At 33.0% G+C, this 19587-nt stretch overlaps 1 protein-coding gene and 1 long non-coding RNA gene across 2 annotated transcripts; one reads left to right on the plus strand and one right to left on the minus strand.

Annotated features, from left to right (window-relative positions):
- Positions 1–1736: 1736 nt before the first annotated feature.
- On the minus strand, positions 1737–9354 carry LOC112328136 (uncharacterized). The gene is made up of 3 exons (XR_002982770.2): positions 9092–9354; positions 7734–7879; positions 1737–1903 (listed from the first exon to the last, which is right to left on the minus strand). It is a non-coding gene; the product is annotated as an uncharacterized LOC112328136 (long non-coding RNA).
- A 5106-nt stretch (positions 9355–14460) lies between these two features.
- On the plus strand, positions 14461–16183 carry LOC18101082 (uncharacterized). The gene is made up of 3 exons (XM_006380525.3): positions 14461–14628; positions 14785–15077; positions 15461–16183. The coding sequence occupies exons 1-3, from the start codon at positions 14538–14540 to the stop codon at positions 15995–15997; spliced, it is 921 nt and encodes a 306-aa protein (XP_006380587.1). The 5' UTR covers positions 14461–14537; the 3' UTR covers positions 15998–16183.
- The last annotated feature ends 3404 nt before the right edge of the window (positions 16184–19587 follow it).

Genomic DNA, 19587 nt, shown 5'->3' on the forward strand with positions numbered 1-19587 from the left:
GGTCCAATTAAAGGATTTAATTAGATGCAAGGACTTAATTATACTTTAAATAGGTCAAGTTAATTTTATTAGGGATTTAATTGGTAAAAAAAATTAAGTTTAGGAGCCCAATTTAAGCTTAATTGACAAGATTGGAATTTCAGGAGACCAAATTTAATTTTTACCAAGTCAATTGATTGAAATCAGGGGTAAAATTGCAAAAAAATTAAAGTTTTTGGGTAAATTAAAGGTTATATTGAAAATATTCACAGCTAAGGACCATTTTGCAAAAGGTACTAAACTCAGGCACCCAAATGGCTAAAATCAGGGGTGAAATTGAAGAAATTTAAGAGTTTGATGGTCAATTAAGGGTAAGATTGCATAAATTCGAGATTAAGGACCAAAATAAAAAAAGGCACTAAAATTTAGGGTTTAAATTGAAGTTCGTCAGGGGAAAAATTACATAACATTATAAGATTATGGTCAATTAGGGATGCAATTAAAATACATTAAAAGTTGGAGGACTAAATTGAACTTTGGCTAAAAATCTAAATTAAAACCTTATAAAATCCCAAAATGGCACTGTTTTGAACAGTAAAAAAAAAAAAAAGGACCAGACGACGCGTTGTCTGGTGAGACTGTTCATCTTCTTCTTCAGAAAAGCTGCTCGAATGGCTTACTTTCCAAGGCATTTGACGCTTTGTTTTTCACCAAATTGGACAAAACATCAACGCAAACGATCATCTGACATCTAACTACACCTTAGTGTGGTCAGTTCTGGCCAACTGACACCACAGAGGTGGTGTGACCGCCCCAAAATAGCCAACCCGACCAACCATTCCTCTGCAACAAATTTGACAGCCCATGATGCCTAATTTGAACCAGTGGTTTGAATCCTTCTAGGTCGATCCAAGGCCTAGATTTGGCACAAGTGGAGATCAAACATCCCTCTTTCATCCCCTATAAATATATTTGGATTTCATGGCCTGAAGGAGGGAAGAATGAGGTGCAAAAATTGAAAAAAGACAGCCTCCCCCTAATGCTGGTATTGTCGTTTGCACAAATGCTACAATATATTAGGGTTCCTTACCCTGCTCGCTCACCCTTTCATTGGGCTGAATTATTGCTTAAGTCTGAGCAAAAATGCTAGCTCGATTGGACAAACCTTCACTAAAGGTATTTCTTAGCAATGTGAGCCATGCTAACATTTAGGGAGTCCAACTTTTCTTGGAAGTAGGTGTCATGGTTAACATGTTCTTCATCTTTCATATTTCTTTGCCAGAGTTGGGTGTTGTAAATTCTACAAATCTGAGCTTTTCTGTAACATCCTAGTTAACGAAACAACATATCAAACATAATAACATAACATAAATAGCATGGTAATTTTTTTTTTATTTCTGAATTCAAATAGAAGTTGATGAAATTTCTACTGAAATTTTGACAGAATTTCCCCTATAGTTAGACATACCAAGTTATTAACAATTGCCTACTTTTCAAGGCTTTTATAACCACATAGGTTATTCATCTCAATTTCCTTTTTATATTATCCCATCCTTGGAAACATTCTCAACATCACATAGACCATTCATCTTTCAGTATTAATATCACATACATTCTTAAGAGTATAATTTGAAACATGCATTAGATCAAAGGATATAATTATTAAATCAATCATGCATAATTTTAAAGTAGGACAGTTTAAAAGATAACATGTATGGAAATTGTTGTGAAAAGTACTTAGTTATTGTTTTACATAAGACGTTCGTCTAAAGACTTCATTATATGAGAAATACAAAGATAAACATTGTTACAAAATAAAGTTATTGTTTAAATTACAAAATCTATTATATGCCCAACAAAAGTTCCTTGAAGTCCTGGAGTTCGTCTGTCGTTTAGTTATTTGGTCTACCGATATATGAAGGTCCTGCAATAAAATTAATTAAGCAAATTTTTGGATTATGATCATAGTTTTATCTACTAAGGATAACGAGATTGAGAGTACTCATTCTCTTATCGAGTATTATAGGAAATCCTCATAAATGATAGTCACATCTTTTATAACAATTACGTAGCATAATTCTTAATCATGCAATTGCTCAACAATCATGCAATTTATCTAATCATGCAAGATAAAATCAAGAATTTTACACGACTATGCTCAACAATCATTATAATATAATTCCTTTTCGAGTTCCCAGAGGGTCTTCGCTTTATAGGCCTTTGCTCATTACGAATGCAAACTCAAATTCATCGGTTACCAAAGCTATGAAAAATAATACCAATATTGACTTTCAGTCATTTTAAAAGCAAATCAAATTTGTTGTTTTCATCAACTTTGAAAACGATTCCAACATTGGCTTCCATCTATTACGAAAGAAAATCAAATTCAATGTTTCCTACAACTCTAGAAATCAATCCCAACATTGGCTTTCTCCAAATTCAATGGTTTCCGCGACTCTGAAAACAAATCCAACATTGGCTTCCGCTCATTGCGAAAGCAATTCAAAGTCAATGGTTTCCGTGTCTAATTTATACACTCAAATTTGTCAAAATACAATGGTATGCAGGTCTGTCCTGTAATGTATAGCCCGACCTCTCCATAGTGTTTTATCCATATTTGGAGTTCTATAACTCACAATAGAATAAGGCTTATTTCTTGTGAAAGTTAAGATAATGACACACATCTTTCATGCAGACATTTATTCCAATTTCTCTCAACTATAAGCCTAACATTTCAGTTCAAGGTCTAGGTCACATGGTGTCCAGAATTTTCTAATCTGACCTGTCTTCGGTTTCCTACCAATATCTAGAGTTATATAGCTCTAATTTAGGGGATTCTAGTTCCATTTAAAATTTAACACCCAATTCTACAACATTTATGAAGGACGATTCTTCTAGATTATGCATTTATCTAGGTCAATTCCTAGTCACAAGTTAACTAACAACACAACCCATATTTTTGGTTTGAATGTCCATCATATAAACCATCATTTTCATGCATTTCTTTTCTTTCTTTAGTTATTATTACTTACAAAATTCTATTTCCTCATCAATAATAACACATGGGATTATAATTTATATAAAAGTTAGGCTTCACAAGAGTATATGTAACTAAGATTTGTTCATGTGTCTAAATTTCCAGCACATCATAGTTTCTTGTAGGATGCTACATTATTATTTTATCATGTATACATAAAAATATAAAAAATGTTTTCCCCTCATCTTGTGTTCATATTTGGCCAAAGGGTTGTAAGCCTTTTATTAGTTTCCTTGTTCTTTAATTTAGTTAAGAACATCATCAAGCCTTTCTCCACCTCTCTTCCACATTTCATCCTCACCTTCAACTTACCCAAAAAAATTCCCCAAGAACTCTAATCTAAGAGCTACTATTTTTACATAAAACTTCCCCATAACATTTTAAATTACTCTAGGAAGGTTTTCGATTTGTTCTGGTTGTGTTTTCTGCTTCTTGAAACTCCTCCCTCAAATATTTTAGCTTCTCTTCCTTTCTTCTTCTGTTGCCATCAACTCCTTCTTGTTCTTCTCCCTTACTTTGTTTCATCTTTTTTGGGTATAAATCTTCACTCAACCTTCTTGTCTCCTCTCATATATTTGATTGCATGTGGTTTTCTTTGTTGTTCTTGAGAGGAGGTATTAAAGAATTGAGTGTCTCTTCTTCTTCTTTCTTTCTTTTTATGCCGTCAACTCCTTCTTTTCTTTTAGGGATGGGTTTTTCTCCTCTCTTTTTTGTTTTGTTTTAATCCCTCACTTGTTCATGCCTTTTAGATCTAGTCCTCTCTTTTTTGCTTTTCCTAAATTAGGTCACAATCTCTTTTTATTCACGTATGTATTTTTCACACTTAAAGTTAGAGTTTTTTTTTTTATCTTACCAATTGTTCTTCTCTATTTACTTAATCTCATGCATTGATTTTTAAGGGGTTTACATTTTCAGGGACCTATATTTCAACTTGTACATATATGTGATGGATATGCCAAACTATATTGGATATGGATTAGCTTTTCCAAACTAATTCATGACTACCATAGCTCATTAGGCAGGATTTCTAAGTCCAACTAGTTGTTGAAAAGGATCATTTGTCAAGTTCTTATCATAGTTGAATCCCAAAACATATTAGAGAGAAATGTGGGTCGTGACTCTCTCATAGATAATAAAAGAGTTCATACATGAATTGAAATTCTCAAGATTTAAAAGCCATATACATCACTACTTAAAAAAAAACATCTTCTCTATTATCTATGTTCTTGATAAAAGATGTGATGACACTTACATGTTTTTGATACTTCACAACATCACTTCCGATCTACGTGGCTTGTTGTTGCAACCTTTTAGCATGACGAGCTACTTACTCAATTTGCTTTGTCATTTGTCTTATCTTATCATGGAACAAGGTATTATCAGCAACCAGTACCTTGTTATTGGTTGTTAAAGCCTCATTACTTCTCTCTAACACTTGTATTATAGTCTCTAACTATGCTACTTTAGTCATTGCCCTTTGCAACTACTCTCTCTCGATATCAAGCTCGACTATTTTAGAGTTAATTTGAACTCCAAAACTATCAATATAGTCTTAGCATTCTAAATGCTCTTGCTTAGTCCTAAGTAATCCTTCTTCTATTATGAGGTAATGGCTTTTTAACTCTTTCATATGCTCTTGAATTTCCAGCTCAGATTGTAATACCATGATTTGTACCATTGAAGACTCAACTCTCTTTTGGTAGTCTCTCATGTTAGACTCAATAGTATTTATCTTGTCTTTGGTTGACCTATTGACTTTGGCCACCTCTTTTTCTATTATCACATGCTTGTTTAGTAGCCCATCATACTTATCTATTTGGTTTCTCAACTCATCTTGGATACCCTTGGCTATGTCTTCGACTACCATGACCTTTTTCTTTCAGTCTTTCACTACCTCGTGATTGTTTTTTAAAGCCTCTGGCTGTTCATCTTTCTTTTTCAACTGTTGGTTTAAGTAATCCCTCATTTTATCTTCCTTATTTAATTGTTTTTCCAAGAGTTGTTGCTACCCTTTGTTATGGCAAAGATCAGTTCTGCACTTCTCTACTTACTTTCTTAACTCCTCTTTAATATCAATTCTTTTTCTTTTCAGTAGCTTTACTTTCTATTCTGAATTTTTAAACATCCGAGAAGGCCCTTTGTTTCTCTAGATTGCATAGTTTTGACTAAATGAAGATTCAACTCCACTTCCTTCTTCTTTATTTACTAGTAGAAGCTTTTCTCAGTCTTGTTTAACACGTTCCATTTCTTTAAGGGATGATTGATTCTCCACAGACCGGTGAAATCTGCTAAACTTAGTGTTTTTGGTACATATTGTGTTCCACGTAGTTGTCTCGTTACAAATGCAAGTGCATAAATAATGTATCCAATTACACCAATCAGAGGAACCCATATCCTAGTACCACAACTCATTATACAGACTGCATCGTTCATCCCTGATGGTTTCCATTTGAAGTTGTTTTGTGGTACTGTGACATATTTCTCCACCCATACTTTCTCGTCCAGGTTCTTCCAACTTTCATCTATAATAATTTTAATGGTCGAAGATCAAATCAACAAAAACTATTAAAGATATTTCTTGGTGTTTCGATATGACTGATGATCCATAGGTGCACCATTGGAACACAGCATCTCATAGCTCATTTTCCATGCATCCTACAATGGTTAATTGATAGCATGGTTTTAGCCAAAATTTTAACAGAAGGGTTGATTCGATCACACTCATACTCCATAAAGGTATCCTCCATCAGCTACTCTACACCGGTTGATTTTTCCTAGGCATAATAACTTGACTACTTCTGAAGCTGTATCTTTAAATTTTCTTCTAATGTAGATCTTATGGCTATTATTTGGGGAAATCTAGAATCCACTACCAAAAAATTGACAAATACAAATGGAAAAACCGACATAATGTTTCTGTCGGTAAATTGCAGTAAATTTTACCAACAAAATATGCTCTCGCTATATCCATCGGTAAACACTGATGGAAATATTCATTTGGTAGATACCGAGAAAAATACAATGGGAAAAGAAGGAATTAGAACAAAGTCAAAAAGTACAATGACGTGTCATTTATATCGACCGATTAATACTTTTGGTAAAATCTATCTATAAACTTATTGGTAAACTATTAACTTCTCCCTTACATTGTTCATTATATCAATTACAAAGGATATCAATGACGAAGCTCTGGAACTATTCACTTCTCAATTGTACTATTAATTAGTGTTCTTTACAGACAAAATCACCGACAGATTGAAAAATCATCGATGATATTTGGGGGTTTCTAAAATTTTTTTATTAAATTAAAAATTTAAATTAAATATTATAGACAGAATCACCGACAGATTGAAAAGTCATCAGTGATATTTTAGGGGTTTTTGACATTTTCAATTAAATTGAATATTTTAGTTAAATATTACAGACGAAATCACAGATAAAATAATTAAAAATATTAATATTTAGTTATTCATCAGTAAAATGCCCTAATAAAAAGATTAGAATCCCTCATTTCATAACAAATGCGCCTCTTCTTCTTCTTCTTCTTTGTCATCCCTTTATGTAAAAAACATCAACGTCCATTTCTTTCTTTCACTTCTCTCCTCAACTACTTCTCTTTTTTTTATTTTCTCCTTCACGTGCAGGTATGTTTTCTCCTCTCCTTTTCTTTTCTCCTCTTAGTTTTTTTTTAATTAACATACTTTATAAATTTGTTTTTTCTTTTCTCTTCTTAGCTTCACTTGTAATTACATTAAGGTAAGATTTTTCTTTTTTCTTCTCTTTTTTGTGTTTGTTCTGCGTTATATTTTTGTTATATTATTTTAAAAAATAATTGTTCTTAATAATTGTATAAATATTGTTGTAGGATTTTTTTTTCATATGAGATCAATTTTGTTGGATTTTAGTTGGATTTTTTTTTTATCAATTTTGTTGTTCAATTTCAATTAAATTATTTTATTTGTTGTTGGATTATGGGTTATGAAATAGGTTTTCTAGGTTAGGTGGAAATTATTTTTAGTTGATTTATTTATTTGTTGCAAATTTTTTAACTTTATTTGAGTATTATGAAGTGTTGATTTATATTAATTTAATTATTTTCTACTTCTATTAAATAGATTTCTTGAAAATGTTTTTAAATAATTATTAACGGTGTCACACCCGGACGTCGTGGCGACCCGTTTAAAAATTAAAATCTCATGGAAAAAGAATAGATTTCTGGCATCTAACTGGTCAACAAAGATTCTACGGTACGAGACTGGTTACACGAAAGAGAAGATGTTATCACCCCTTAAGAGTCCTACCTGAGGCAAGCTGCATTGCTGGTTTTGTTTTAAATTGCTAAGAGTTTGTCTTTGTTCTATTTTTCAGGTCATCCTATAATATTTTTGACTCTGGTGTCAGTGAATATTCACCTATGAATATTTCCAACTCTGACGTTGGTAAATATTACGCAATCCATAAAAGTATGATATTCCTGACTCTGATGCCAGTGAATAAATCCGCAAAATTCTATATTAAAAGTAACAACAACTATATATATATTTTTTTATCTTTTTTTTTTGTCATTTATGTAGCCCGATCTTAAAACTAAAAAAAAAGATCGGGTCACTGGTCTAAACCAGTGACCTGGCTGACCATTGTTGCATGCATGCGTGATTGGTTCACACATGTATGCAACAATAACCAGTTAATTATTTTAGCAAGGAAGGAAACTTACCTGGGCGTGCGGCTGCTGGAGGCGTCGCTGTTTGCTGTTATTGCGTTGTTTGGTTCCCTCTCTCTCAACTAGTCTCGTTACTTCTAGTGCTGAGGAGGGATGTCTGCAACCATGGCTAAGGAGAGACAGTTGTTATGGATTGCCACCTGCACAGTACAGAGAAGGTCGCTCGTTGGAAGCGCAACTTGCTGCTATTCATTTACTTCTAGTTAAAATATTCAGATTGAATTGAACATAGCAGACTCTTTCAACACATGAAGAAATCGCATAGTAGCTAATATATTCAAAGACTAATTCATGAATTCTGGATCCATCCTGCAGGTCATGTTTTGTTTTTCAACTTCTTAAGATAATGGCACCATGAAGAAAGAAAATATTAAAATGCATCGTTCTTCTCTCCATTTGTTTCAGATAATGAGTCTCCATTGGTTTCAAATAATGAAAATCAACATAACTACGTACTAGTTAAAAACAAAATGAAGCACATTGTCGTCCTCTGCCAGCATAAATGAAAAATGTAGCACGTTGGAGAAAACAGAGGTTAAAGGAGACAAAGCCAAAGCCATATCGAGAATGAAGGAACTACATATTGCGATGGGCTGCCTCTGCAAAATCGAAGAAAGCAGGAAAGTATATCGGCCGGAAGGTAAATTTTTTAACATATTTGAGTCATTAATCTTCTCCCTGAACCGAAAACTTTAAAATTTCTCCTCTCTCGGCATGTTTGGACGTTTGAGTTCATTAAGTGCACATGCAGTATCGATAAAGCCTTGAAATACAAAAAAAAAAGCCTTCAAAAATTAATTAAATAAAAAAAATCAAATTAACTGATTATAAAATCCAAAAAAACTATTATCCAGTTCATTTTTAATTTCAAAAACTTGAAATTGATTCAGCCAAAATTAAATCTAAAATAAAAAAAATATATTAATATTTTTATTAACCCAAAATTAATCAAACCCACATTCCCCCAATCAGCCCTCTTTTACATTTCTGCTGCCTAGCCAACCTTCCTAAGACACATTACCCAAACTTTGTATGGAGAAGTTGGGAAGCTTTGCTAGGAAGCCGGCTAACACACATTCCCTGCTGTCATATATAGTTTTTACCATAAATTTTGCACAAACTCTACCATCTTTTCTAAGACACATTTCTCATATTTCTCCCCCCAAAAACAACACACATACACCCGTAAAACCAAAAAACCCAAAACCCTATAAAAAGTCTCACTACTTCCATATTTAACAAATAATTTACAATAAATCTACAAAATTATTCTGTAAAATTAGTTAATAAAACAATATATATTCTCTCTAAATTACAAACATAATTTTTTAAATATGAGTTTTTGATTATACCTGCTATCACACCATGTTTGCTCCCTGCAAGATTGAATTTTTAGAAGTGTAAAGTAACTGTAAAGTAACTTGAGAAAAAGTTAAGAAAACAACAAGTTATGTTTGTGGAAAATGACGCATGACAAGGATATGTAGAATTGAAATGGACATATGGGTTTGGCTCCTGGAAAAGGAATAAAAAGGAAGAGATATGGGTTAATTAGGTTTTTGAAGAATTATAGAAAGGGACAGAAGATTGGGTTCTTTCGGAGAATGAATAAAGTTTGCAGTTGTGGGGTTCTTCTTTTGTTGTTTTGAAAGTATAGATATATAGACCAATAAAAAAGCGATACGTAATTATTATTATTTTATTAAAATCAAAATTTAATTTTTTATATTAGTAACTATATTAGCAACGGCAAATCCGTTGTTGATTCTTAATATATTAATTTATTTTTTAGTATCTGATTTTTTGTTGTTGAATCCGTTACTAATATTAAAAAATTAATATATATTTAATCCGTTGCTAATCCATTATTAAAATTGCAACTAAATTATTTTGATGCTAACATCCTATACTAATTACCCTTCTTTTTAGTAGTGGTTGCTGGAACCGAGTGGCCAAGGAAGGTCTTGCTCTATGCTGAAACTACTTACTGTTAGGGCTGCTAGAATGTTAAGCTTTCAACCACACAGAAGACAGGTCATTGCTTAGGTTGAGAGAGTACCCAGGACGACACTGCTGTTGTGGCTGGAAGAAGCTGGTGCTCGGCTGGGGAGGGGAATATAACCAATGCTACCCCCCGCTGAGAAGTTGATCTTATAGTAGTCGATGGCCGGAGAAGAAGGTGTCGCTTTTTCTGCTGGAAGGAAGATCTTCCGCCACTGTTACGGTGTTGATGAAGACAACACTGCTGCTGCTGGGAAGGGAAGATTGCTACTGATTTCATCTGGGACGATGAAGACTCCATTGTTACCGTTACATGGAAGTGTTGTCATCTCGTTCATGGCCGAAACAGGAGACCATGATGGGGCAGCTGAAGACTTTGTTGATGTAGCTCTCGTCCACCATGCTGGTGCAGAGCTGTTGCTGGAGGACGATCTTTCACTTATGTCACTGCTGCGTGCTGGTGTAGACGGTTGAGAAGGAGGAAATATCCCCTGCTAGCGAAGAGACAAAATCTGTTATGGTTAAGGCTGACGTTATGTTGTTCTTCTCAGTATGGGTTACGGGGATGAGCTGAGGGAGGCCTGCCTTCTGGGATTCAAAGAAAAAAAAATGGTGAAGATGAGGGAGTCCTTGCTCTGTGAAGATCTAGAGGCCAGGGAAGAAAAGAGAAAAAGGAAAGGGCTGAGGGGGTGAGACCGAGACCGGAGAAGAAAAGTTAAAAAGTCTGAAGGGGGCGGTGGCTGGTATAGGGTTCGCCGGCCCTTTTTTTTTTTTTAGTGATGTGTTTTTTTTCTGATGTTTTTTTTATCTTATTTTGGGTTTTTATTTTTTGTAGTTCCCCCTCCTTCTTTGTGCATACACTGAGATCTATATTTATAGTGCAAGAGTCCTTCGCGTGTGAGAAACAATGTTTCAATCAAACTCATTCTCTTCTTTGAAGTTTTGAATTTGATTAAGAATCGAATTTGAAAGTTGATAACTATCATTATCTTGAAGTCAAGAAATATCTTGAAGATAGAGATTATCTTGAAGATAAGGAAAAGAATTACTACAAAAGTCATTGTATACGGTATTGTGTCGATTATATGGAAAAATTGTATACGGTATTTTATCATTGGGAAATACCGATGGAATGAAGCGAACAAATTTTTTTTGGCGTGCTTTTCCCGTCAGTAAACTCATTGGTAATTTTATTACCGACAGACCAAAAATTACCGACAAGAGTTTTACCAACAGAACATTTTCGTTCGTGAGCCTATTGCTAAATTTATTACCAATGGAATGAGAGAATAAATACTGATGAAAAATTCCGTCGGTATTTCTAAGAATTCTGGTAGTGATCCTTTCATACTCTTCTAAGGTCGGTGTCATATTGATGTTCTAAAAAATAGAACACTTGTAATTGGGATCCTAAAAATTCAATAAGGCTTTCACAGTTGCTGCTTATATTGAAAGCCTCATTAGCTGTGTAATCCTCTCATATCGCCTCTCAAAAAGGGTCTCATCAACGTACCCCATAATAAGTAGCAATTTCTCCAAATCATTTACCATGTGATTTATCTTAGTAATGTGTGGCAATCCACAGGCATCAATTCTTAGACAGTTTCCCTCAACCACTTGTGTCAACTCGGATTTTTACATTAATTCTTCAAAAAATGGATATTTTACGGGAGTCATGATTTTAGTTTAGAATCCTAAAATATAGGATTGGTATGGTCAGGCTTACCTTGATGCAATTTATAGGTAGCATATACAACCTAGAGACAGGTTTTATTCATTAAATGAGTATGAGTAGGTTTTCTTTCTAGTCTCAAAAGGATCTCAGATCTGTCTAGTGACGATCTTTGTAAAGACAGTATAGGAGCATTGCGAGGAATGGCTAAAGCATGTATGCCCACCATTACCAAGCAGGCACTCAGATATGAGTTCGGATTTTCACACACCTGAACCTTGATCGATAGTCATAGGGCAGATTGTTAATTCTCCACCTAATTTAGAAGTTTTGTTTGTGCTTTCAAAAATTAAAGCAAGTGATGTGTGAGGTATTAGTCCATATCCAATATACAAATACATGGGCCATATGTACAAAAGAATGCATGTTGATAATAAAAATGATGGACAAAAGCAGTAAAATTTAAAGTATACAAAGAATAAAAATGTACAGATTAACAAAAAAAAACACAACAATCAAACAAACAAACAAAGCTTAGTCCGTGGGGTCCCTAGTGGAGTCGTCATTCTATCGCACGTGTGCAACGTCGCAGTGATCATCCTTCTGTGTCAGGGTTATCAGGGTTGGTTATGGTGGATGTGAGTGGAAATGACAAAGAATTCTTATCTTTTACCAATAACAAAAAAGAAAAAGGGAATCACCACCTCGTATTATGGTTACTAGAAAACCTAATGGTCTACGAGAGTCTGGGTAATGGGACTGATTATGCAAGGGGAAGATGTATTACCCCCAATGCACCCTACCTATAGTAAACTACGTTGTGGTTTGTTTTAAATTGTGTTTCTATTCGTTAATCTATCCAAGGTTCGAAAAAAGTTCTCCTTAGTATAAAGATCCCTATCTCATCAAGTTCCTTAGTAGGGAGATCCCTATCTAAGGTTCAACCATTTTTTAAGTTATTATTTCCTTGAATTTGATGAATTTATTTTTTCTTTCTAGGATACATATAATAACCGGTTGAAGGAGAGATACGAGGGCAATTCTTCGACCCATCTGGATCTCGATCTGGATTTGTGGTTAGAGGCAGGATCGTCCTATGGACCCGATAAAAATTGGTTGTATGGACTCTCTGACACTACAACCAAGAACTTGCGGATATCCCGTAGTGTTTTGATAGTTGGATTCTCACAATCAATTATGAGCACTCAAACTCTGGAGTTTGCGACGATATTAGACCAACGAGTACAGGCTTGGACGACCCATCTTAATGAAAAATGTAAACGACTCACTGCTGATTATGAAGAACTCTGCCGATTGATAATAGAAATGAGATCACAAATAGGCGGTACATGTGCAACCCTTAATATGATCACAGTCCCAACGACGACCAACCTCCTCCTCCTTCAGCCTTGCATCTATTTTATATTTATTGTATTTGAACGTATAAATGTTAAAATTTGTAATAAATATTTTTTTTATTTTATTTTTTTAATTATTTTTTTTACTTATGTTTAATATATCTTTTTAAAAAATATATATTTTTAAAATACTATTGACGAGGTTTCTGACGGAACAACTCTGTCGGTATATTTCAGATGGAGTTAGAAAAGAATTACTATAAATGTCACTGATACTGTTAATTTACTAACAAAATTACAAATAGTACTATATCGGTGATATGTTATATTTACTAATAGATATATCCACAGAAAAACAAATATATTAATGACATTCCATACGGTTTTTTTTATTGGTGATATATATATATATATATATATATATATATATATATATATATATATATATATGGCAAAAACAATATTAATTCCCAACACTACATACCGATTTATACCATTCTATTTATCACTAAAAAGAAATAGTAAAGATATCGTGTCGTTGGGATTTATTTAGGGTTTGTTTGGCAGTGTGGTTGTGGTTGCTTTTCAAATAGCTTTTCGTGCCAAAATGCATGCCAATGATGTTTTTTTATTTTTTAAAAATCATTTTTGACATCAGCACATCAAAATGATTTGAAAACACTAAAAACATATTAATTTCAAGTTAATAAAAAAATAAAAAATTTTCAAATTTTGTCAAAAGCGCTTTTGAAACGCAAAAACAAACAGGGTTAATGGTGTGCAATCTTAAACGAATATATTCACTCATTTTGTAAAATATTTTTTTTAGATGTATAATGATAATAAATTAATAATTTACTATATCATCAGAGAGATCTCGCTATTATTTAAATCCAGTTTTGGTTGGTTAGGCTTCATTGCTAGGTGTTGCACACAAAATAACAATATGGGGTAACTATAAAAATGTCCCATATATATATATATATATATATATATATATATATATATATATATATATATATATATATATATGTTTATTAATGAAATACTTTTAAACATGCATAAAAAATTACCTTCGCTTTATCTAGCGGGTAATATGATATTTAGATTTCGTATACTCTTGAATAGCGTTTTAATTAATATATAAGAGATTGATGGATCTATAACTCAAAAGAGATGATATGATAAATAAATAAATAAAAAATTTATAACAATGTACAAAACATGACTTCGATAGATATTTTTATTTATAAAAAATAATGTAAAACAAAATATAAAAACTTCAATTTTATTTTTAATAAGTATTATCGCCAAACTTTCAATGTTTAAAATAATAATTATTGAACATTAATTAACTTTAAAATTACAATTTCTTTGCCCACTAAAATAATGTTAAAAAAATAACAAGGAAAATATATAGTTTCTCATTTTTGGTAGAAAATCACCCAAACTTTAATTTCATAGATTGTTTTACCCCAAGTATTCTCATCAATTAAGAAAGTTTCTTTACTTTTGGAAAGTTCATTAATTCGCCCAAATAACCAACCAAAACCAAGGAACTCTATTCAAAATTAATCCACCCTTAACGGCTAGTTTCCCTGCAAACGTGTGAATCCGTGCGCTCGTGTTTAGGCTTAACGGTCAAATTCTCTCACTTTATAAACCCTATCTACTTTGTCAAAAAATCTATTTCTTAGTTTGTTCTTCTTGCTTTGCATTTTTTTCTCCCATTCTCTTCTGTTCTCTCAGATTCTTTGTCACATTCAAATGGAAACCCCATCTTCAACAAAAAGAGTCACAAGATCACAAGCTCTTGCTGCTCTTACCAACACCACCACCAACAATATTCCTCTTTCAAGTGAGTGATTCGATTCTTTCTTAATCTTTTTCTCAAGATATCACAGATTGAGAAAAAAATGAGTTTTGCATTAAATCTTGGATTGATAATGATTAGGATTCTGCAGTTTCTTGATTTGTTTCATAAGATTTCTCGTTTTGTTGATTGCATTGTCAGGGGCCAAGATTGAAGATTCTTCTGATAAGGGTGAAACAAAATCAAGAAGGAATGCGAAACAACAACTACGAGATAGGTCTGCACTTATTGATATAACAAATGATTCGCCTATCGTTGGGCTCGCAATGGAAAGTTTAGAGACTCCATCATCAACATTACGCAATCAAAAGAGCAGTAGAGCCAAGAACAACATCCCCCATACACCCGGATCTGGAGAGGCATTGCTTAGGGGTCAAGTGAAAACCCTCTTGCATAAAGTTGAAGAAGAGGCAGAGCTCTCAAAACTTTCATTGGTGAGCCGTCCTTTTCTGAATCTTCAAGGATTTATTGATTCTCCAATAGAACTTCTTGCACGCAAATGCGCCTCAAGTCCTTAATCTTTCTGGAGATGACATTGCCTTGGCTTCTGTTACTCGTTTGCCGGTTATTGAAGAACAATTGAAGATTTGTCAGCCAATGATCCTGGCAGACTTTTCGTTAAAAAAAACTGAAAAAAATCTGAGTTATTTTTTTGTTCTTGTTGAGTTTATGCAAATTGCAAACAGTATATGGGGTTCTGGATAATCTAGAATTTGATAAGCTATTGTTTTAATTTTCGTATGGTCTTATTACATCTGTTTTTGTTAATTTTCTCAATTGAAAATATTAATTTTAACATGTTGTTGATACATGGCAGGGCGTAATTGAGATCTTTGAAGTGGAGAAACAAGACTGTCTTGAATCTCAAAAGACTCTGACAAGGTCATTAATGCTGGATTTCTCAGAGAAATCTGAAGGTTCTGATTCATTGGAATGCTCTTCTGAACTTACTTTCCAAGGAGATAGCTGCGGAGTGATGGTAAGTGAAAGCAAAGACAAGTCATCAATGACAGAAGATGACAATGCCTCAATTTGGTCCATTCAGGTCAATGCAAGTACTCATGATGAAGATGAGGAAGAAGTAATAATTGAAGGAGAGGAAGAAGAGTATTATTGTTACCATAATGAATATGAGGAGGTAGAAGAAGAAGAAGAAGGGGAGCAGGCTGATGACGGAGGGTTGCTTGATGAACTTTGTGAAGGAATTAGCAAGATAAGTGTGACAGCTAAATTTGAAGGAAAGCACACAAGATTTGTGTACAACAGTGATGATGAGATTGTTGAGGAAGTAGACTGTGGAGATATGCCAACTCCAAAAGGGAAGCATCTACGCTTTCATTCAGACGAGGAATGAGTGATTCTTTGATCCTTTTCAGTTGGTTTTTGTTCTTGGATGGATGTCTTTCTCGACACCAATTTGGAGGATAGTTCCTTGCTTTGTTTTCATTTCTTGTTTAGCATTCTGTGGGTTTGGTTGGACCAACACATTGAATTGAAACTGTGAAGCAAAGTTTGATGAAATAATAGCAATCTTTTCCTATTCTTGAGTTTGAGTTGTGTGACTAATAAAACTCTATCCGAGGAGCTTTTATTCGGTAAAACTCAATATTAAACCATAAAATTTAATAAAAATTTCATTCTAAATGATGACAACCCGGTATAGACTTGGTAATTTAATTTTTTTATTTTATTATATAACAAAAAATACAAAAAAAATATCAATAAAAATTTATAAATGATAGATAGACATGGAGAAAAAAAATTAAAAAAAAAATAATTGGCTAAGAAAAAAAAAGTTCAACCGCCTAAGCTGCCTACGGAGCAAGGCAAGTGAGCCGAAGGGTGCGCCTGCTGCTTCAATTAACTGAGCTAAAGCCATTACTTTGTTCTAAGACACTTTAAAATAATATATTAATTATTTTACTTTGTTCTCAAACTCTTGACCTCATGTTACTTCTACGTGTTAACTTACTGAGCTGCGACACGAACCAAATAATTAAAAAAATATTAACTTGTTTTATGAATTGTTTGCGTTTTCGAAGGCTTTAATTAATTTTTTTTAATATAGAAAAATAATATTTAACCCACCAGAAATTTCTTGGCATTGTGATGAGACTTGATATAAAAATATTTGCTTAGCGTAGGTTTTAAATTAAATAATATGAGAGTTGTCTCACGTGATCTTGTTTACTTAGTAGGTGTAAAGAAAGAAAAAGTCCTAAGCATGTAACCAAATAATTAAAAAAATATTAACTTGTTTTATGAATTGATCGCGCTTTTGCTACGGCTTGAATTAATTTTTTTAACATAAAAAAGTAATATCTAACCCATCAGAAATTTATTGGCATTATCACAAAACTCGATATAACTATTAAGACTTTAAAAATCTTGATCCAATTATTTTCTTAGCCTAGGTTTTAAATTAAATAATATGAGAGTTGGCTCGCGTGATCTTGTTTTTTTAGCAGGTGTAAAGAAAAAAAAAACCAATCCTAATAAAATGAAAGATAAGATTTAATAAAAACATCATATTAAACTATGCAATTGGGGAAAAAAAGATCAAAAAATAGAAGAGATCAAAAACCAAAAGGAATTAAAAAGCCCATATAAATGGATGAAATTGGAGGGAAAAAAAAAACATCAAACCAAAAAAAGTGCAAAAACCTTTTATTATATGATAAAAATACGAAATTGATTTACTATCAACTTAATATTGAATAATAAAATTAAATAAAAATCATATTAAAAGGTGGAATTGAAAAAAAAAAGACTAAAAATCTTAATAAAATAAAAACTTTATATTAAATGATGAAATTGAAAAGAAAAAAAAAACCTCAAAAGATCAAAAACAAAGGGAGGGTAAAAAACCTAAATAGGTGAATGATAAAATTAAATAAAAATTATTTTAAAGAAAGGAGTTCAAAAAATTAAAAAAAAAAGAGCCAAAAATTCTAAATGAAATAAAAACCTCATGTTAAAAAGGCTAAAAAACCTAAATGGCCAATAAAAATAGCCATGAGACAATTTTTTTTTTATTTTTTTTTCTTCAATTGCAACTCGAACATGCAATCTTCTGTTTGGGATTGTGGTAGTGGTTGCGGTTTAAAGTGTTTATTGCTTAGAAATACATGAAAATAATATTTTTTTATTTTTTAAAAAATATTTTTTATATCAGAATATCAAAACAATCTAAAAACATAAAAAAAATATTTTTAACAAAAATAAAATTCAAAACGGGCTCAAAATCTCCCACGTATTAACCACAATGCTAAAAACATGATGTGGGTACAAAAACAATTAAAATACTATATTAACCTCGAAATGTTTGGCATTATGAAAACGATTGAAAAACCATACTTATGTAGTTTACTGTTTAGAACAGTTTAATCAACTCTTAACTTAGTTTTAGATTAGTTGTTAGTATAATTCAATTTCTCCATATAAGAGACATTAATGTCTTTATTTTTGTGGCAAAGCCAATAACTTCATGTTAGGCATAACACATCTGCAATCCACTGGTGTTGTCAACTGAGCAGCAACTGTTCATCATAATACTGTTCTCAACTGATTGACGACCAACCAAGGAAATAATGGTGTTGTGCAAGTGAAAGCAAGGACAGGTCCTCAGCTATAGAGATTTTTAGAGGAAAAAAATGTTATCAAAGTGCGGACTTCTAACATTAATGTACAGAACAAATTCTCGTTTGTTTAATCAATGTGCACTTTTATCAATAATGAAAATCAAGTGTGATGAAGTTTAGCGAGATAAGTAAGATTGAAGGAAAAGGAGAGCTTCAAGATATCTTTTCCTGTCCCAGAGGTCGATCTTGAAGCTTCTGAAGCATCCATAAGATCATAGAAGAAAAGGCGAGTCCGGGCGCTGGCTTATTCTTAGCCAGGAGGCTTTTCCACATCTTCAGAAAGAGGTCGCATCACTGGATTCAATAAAGAAAGTGGTGTTTCAATATATCTCGTGTTCCACGTGTCTCAGATAAAGAAACACATTGGCAACAAGGTGACTAAGTCGTCTCTACCTCAATTTCAACAAGCTTCCACCCTGCAACCCCAAGCTATTTTGGATCGCAGAATGTAGAGAAGTAATCAAGCGACAACCCAGGTCTTGATACATTGGAAGGACCAATCTCTATCAAATGTCATCTGGGAATTCATGGATAAAATTGCCCTCAACTTCCCTCGAGGACAAGGGTGAATTGAAGAGGGGGGAATTGTCAAGGTTCTAATTCGAGAAAGGAGGGAACAAATTGCTTATATGGGATTTAAGAAAAGATGATCGTTAATAAAACGCGGAGTTTGATTGCTAAACAATGTGTCTCACTCAGAGTTGATGTGCGCCATTTAGTTTAAAAACAGTATAGGTGCTATACACTATTTGGACTAAGAACTAGTTATAAAGAAGTCACGTGTTGGCATAGCATTAAGCAGTCTTTTTTTTTTTTTTATCTTCTATCATTGTAGAATGTTAAAGTCTGTTATATATGCAGCCTAATTTATATAACAGAACGAGAAAAAAGATGAATGAATTGCTAAAGACTATAACCAATTTCTCTCTCACACGTACACACACACACACTCTCTCTCTCTCTCTCTCTCTCTCTCTCTCTCTCTCTCTCTCTCTCTCTCTCTCCTCTTACCTTCTCCTAACTTCTTCTTCCTGCTAATATACAATTTCTACAAGTCCACAACTGCAAGGCTTGTTACACTTATCCTAACGCTCCATTATCTTTATATTCGTACACACACACACTCTCTCTCTCTCTCTCTCTCTCTCTCTCTCTCTCTCTCTCTCTCCTCTTACCTTCTCCTAACTTCTTCTTCCTGCTAATATACAATTTCTACAAGTCCACAACTGCAAGGCTTGTTACACTTATCCTAACGCTCCATTATCTTTATATTCTATAGTTATTGAATCCATTCTAGTGTTGT

This window comes from Populus trichocarpa, chromosome 7 (assembly GCF_000002775.5).
Source record: "Populus trichocarpa isolate Nisqually-1 chromosome 7, P.trichocarpa_v4.1, whole genome shotgun sequence".
Taxonomy (NCBI): domain Eukaryota; kingdom Viridiplantae; phylum Streptophyta; class Magnoliopsida; order Malpighiales; family Salicaceae; genus Populus; species Populus trichocarpa.

Coding starts and splice junctions, on each gene's coding strand:
- LOC18101082 (XM_006380525.3), top strand. CDS start 14,538: ATGGAAACCCCATCTTCAACAAAAAGAGTCACAAGATCACAAGCTCTT. Junction 14,629..14,784: donor CAACAATATTCCTCTTTCAA/GTGAGTGATTCG, acceptor TTGCATTGTCAG/GGGCCAAGATTGAAGATTCT. Junction 15,078..15,460: donor AGCTCTCAAAACTTTCATTG/GTGAGCCGTCCT, acceptor GATACATGGCAG/GGCGTAATTGAGATCTTTGA.